We start from the raw sequence: 3786 nt of genomic DNA, 5'->3' as shown, positions 1-3786 counted from the left end.
CTCAAGCGAAGTATGCTTCAGACTTATTAGTGCGCTCCGAGATCACTGACTTTGCTACAGCCCCAACACCACTCGACCCTAATGTTCGCCTGACTCTGTTTGATGTTGTTCCTCTAAAAGATGCCACTCTCTACCGTCAAGTTGTTGGCAACCTTATTTATCTAACAGTGACTCATCCCGACATTGCATATGATGTTCATATTGTAAGTCAGTTCATTGCTGCTCCTCGAACCATTCATTTTACTGTTGTTCTCCGTATTTCTTACTATGTCAAGGGGACTCTGGGACATGGCCTTCAATTTTCATCCCATTCATCCCTGGTCTTATCCGACTACTTTGACGCTGATTGGGCTAGTAATCCTACTGACTGATGTTCTACCTCAGGTTACTGTTTCTATCTCGGCGACTCTCCTTTTTCTTGGTGGAGTAAGAAATAGAATGTTGTCTCTCGTTCTAGTACGGAGTTTGAATATCGTGCCCTGGCTAATGCTACAATAGAACTACTGTGGCTCCACCGGTTTCTTGCTGATATGGGAGTTCTTTAGCCATCTGCCACTATCCTTCATTGTGGCAATCATAGTGCCATTCAGATTGCTCAGAATGATATTTTTCTGAGCGCACCAAGCATATTGAGAATGATTGTCATTTGTTTGACATCATCTTCAGAATAAAACTCTTCTTTTATGAGCTATTTCTACTACTGAGCAACCTGCCGATATTTTCACTAAAGCTTAGTCCCTTGGGCGCTTCCTTCCGCTGCTTAACAAACTCAAGTTGGTTCCTACTTTACCACCTTGAGTTTGAGGGAGGGTGTTAATGTATATATATTTAGTCTATGTGGTTAGAAAGTCTTTAGGATTGTTTGAGTTTTTCTAAGGTCTATTCTTAGCCCATTGAACTTGTATTTATACCCCATACATCCCCGTACAATACAACTTGAGAAAATACATTCATGTTATAGGCATGATTGTGCCTCTTTAAAGAAGATAGCACTTTTATCCTTACATACAGGTCGACTTAAGAGATACAAAAAATGACAGTTAAACCTTGGAATACACTAGAAATCATTAACTCACTCACTCACTTTTCGTCACAACTCTCTAACTTTACTTTTTTTTTTTTTCTTTCTTTATTTTCTACAAATGGGACACAACTCCTATATTTTATAGGTGTAAGATCCTTTGAGCCAAAATAAAAGAATCTTTCTAGGTTCTTCTTGGATTCTAAAGTAACCTAGATATTTACATGGCTTTATCCATATCGAAGGAAAATTTTACGGGAAAGCTTCTTGGTCAAAGCTTTGACCTTTTTATTTGTTAGTTGTTGTTACTGGGCCTTTCTTTTTTGGACCGGGCTAACGAGGGGTGTATTGGGCCTGCGAACAAAATGAGCCGTCGAAATCCAGACGGGCTTCAGGGCCCAAAAAGAGAAATAAAGTCGCCTTCCTTCTGGCTTATAGGGACAAATTCGTCACTTTGTTCTGTCTCTATATATACCCTCATCTACAAAATCTAGGGTATAAAAGGCCCCAAATTTCTTCGCTCGCAAAAAGCTACGGAGCCAACGTTAATTCCTTGCTTTACTCTCTCTTTATTATTATTATCTCTTCGTTCATTCCTTTTCAAATTGATCTCTCGCTTTAATTTCAAAGATTTTGCCAGCTTTCTCGAATTCTGACGCTATGTTCCAAAATTTTCTCAAGTTTTTTCAATTCCGGATGTGTATTTTTCAACTAAATTTGATATCTTAACTGAAGAGCTTTCATATTTAGCAGATCTTGATTTCCGAAGAAGAATGGCAACATTCGAACTCTATCGCAGATCGACGATCGGAATGTGTTTGACTGAAACTTTGGATGAAATGGTCCAGAACGGTACTCTTAGTCCTGAGCTTGCTATTCAGGTTCTTGTCCAGTTCGATAAGGTACAGCCTAAGCTGTTTGGAGATGTGGTATATTTTGGATTTGTGTTCATAATTTAGGTCTTGTTTGATTTAATTTCTTACTGCTTCTGGCTTTTGCAGTCCATGACTGAGGCTTTGGAATCACAGGTGAAAAGCAAGGTGACTATCAAGGTATCTTTTCTTGGCTTGTGAATTTGATGATTCTTTAATGCCATAGATTTATGTTGCTAAATAAGTCAACTTTATAAATTTGAAACGTATTTTTACTGATAAGAGGAATTGATTGTGTTTTCCTGCTCTGATATTGCTCTATTTGTGCTCTAGAGCACCTTTAGCCTTGAGCCAAATTGTTTTGTCAATAACACATCTATATGTCAAATGTATAATGAAACATTTCCCCCTGGTCTTTTGGTTGCCACGAAGTGAATGGAGAACCATGATCTAGAAAAGAGATGGAAGTTTCGTTAATGGAACTTTTGATATCTATGTGATTAGGTTGCTTGTGTTCATTCCATTCCTTGCTTTGTTATCCCCTGATTCCTGAAACATTTTTCATTATAAAATATTGCATCTTGAATAAGTTTCTCTGGGATAAACTTCACAATTCTTTGTGTTTTTGGAATCTGGGGATAATCTCTGTCATTAGGATGTGGCCATATCAGGTTCTACAATGAGTCATGGATTGACTTATGAAGTATTTGTAAGTGTAAAAAAAGTGTTTATAAGCACTTAAAAGGTCATTCCAAACGGTAATGACTCCCAACTCTTGTTTTTTGGATTTTCTAACAATACTCAGTTGAAAGTTCATTGTACATATATTGTATGAGGACCATTTCTTTAAAAGAAAGGATGAAATCAAAATCACACAGCGCAATGTTTATGGAGTTATATTGTCAACAGGCCTGGCATTTTTTTTAGGTCCTCCCAGCCATCTCTTTTGACTCTTTCTTTCAGAAGACCATTCAATTTGTCCTTTGTTTTTTTTTTTTTTTTTTTTTTTTGCTTCCTCATTTTGCCAAGTGAATTTATTTAATAAGGACCCCTTCTAACACTTATTCTGTAGCGATTTCTGAACCTCTTTGTACTCCTACTATCTTGCAACAGGGGCATTTGCACACCTATCGGTTCTGCGACAATGTTTGGACATTCATTTTGCAAGATGCAACATTTAAGAACGAGGATTCCTCAGAGAGTGTTGGGAGAATTAAAATAGTAGCTTGTGACTCAAAGTTACTCTCGCAATAAGCTTCTAGACATGAAGTTCTTTAGATAAAATTTGCATAATTATTGCCAATGATGGAGGGAAAAATAGTCATGGTGAGGAAAAGGCCATTCAGGAAGAGATTCAAACGTGATTTTGTAAAGTCATCGACTTGAACAGCAAAAAGAATTACACCGATGATACATTTGACTGTAATTGGCTTTTAAAGCTGATTACATAACAATTATACGACCCTTCTAGTTTAATGATAATAAAATTTGATATCTGTTTTAATATTATGCTATTAATTTTCTTTTGCACTTGTTCCTTTGAAACTCGAATCTTATCGTGTCATTTACTGAAACCTATTTTCTGTAAATGAGAATTCAAATTCACTTTGAATCGACTTGTTTGGAACTATTTTATGATTAGTTGTGATTCCATTAACATTGATGTTTGGGATTAATCATTATTTTCTTGGAATTGAAAGAACAATTTGAGTAAACAAAAAGAATCAACATTTTTCACGTTTTTTCCAGGTGCTTGTTACCTTTTTTTTTTCCCTATTGAACTGTTTGGTCAAGATTATAACTTTCAATGGACAATTACATTCAGAAATGTTTTCTTCCACAGCTTGTTGGCCTGGATTTTTTTATGACGTCTTGTCATTATTATCAATGTCA

The 3786-nt window shown here is 36.3% G+C and overlaps 1 protein-coding gene across 1 annotated transcript; it reads left to right on the top strand.

Annotated features, from left to right (window-relative positions):
• Positions 1 to 1439: 1439 nt before the first annotated feature.
• On the top strand, positions 1440 to 3397 carry LOC120085220 (transcription initiation factor IIA gamma chain / TFIIA-gamma (TFIIA-S)). Its single transcript, XM_039041115.2, has 4 exons — positions 1440 to 1565; positions 1775 to 1923; positions 2023 to 2073; positions 3007 to 3397. Exons 2-4 carry the CDS (start codon positions 1795 to 1797, stop codon positions 3145 to 3147), a joined length of 321 nt encoding a protein of 106 aa, XP_038897043.1. The 5' UTR covers positions 1440 to 1565; positions 1775 to 1794; the 3' UTR covers positions 3148 to 3397.
• Positions 3398 to 3786: the final 389 nt, after the last annotated feature.

This window comes from Benincasa hispida, chromosome 9 (genome assembly GCF_027475165.1).
Source record: "Benincasa hispida cultivar pf3 chromosome 9, pf3_genome.v1.1, whole genome shotgun sequence".
NCBI lineage: Eukaryota > Viridiplantae > Streptophyta > Magnoliopsida > Cucurbitales > Cucurbitaceae > Benincasa > Benincasa hispida.
The sequence above is the reverse complement of the archived record's forward strand: the minus strand, read 5'-3'. Positions and strand labels throughout refer to the sequence as shown.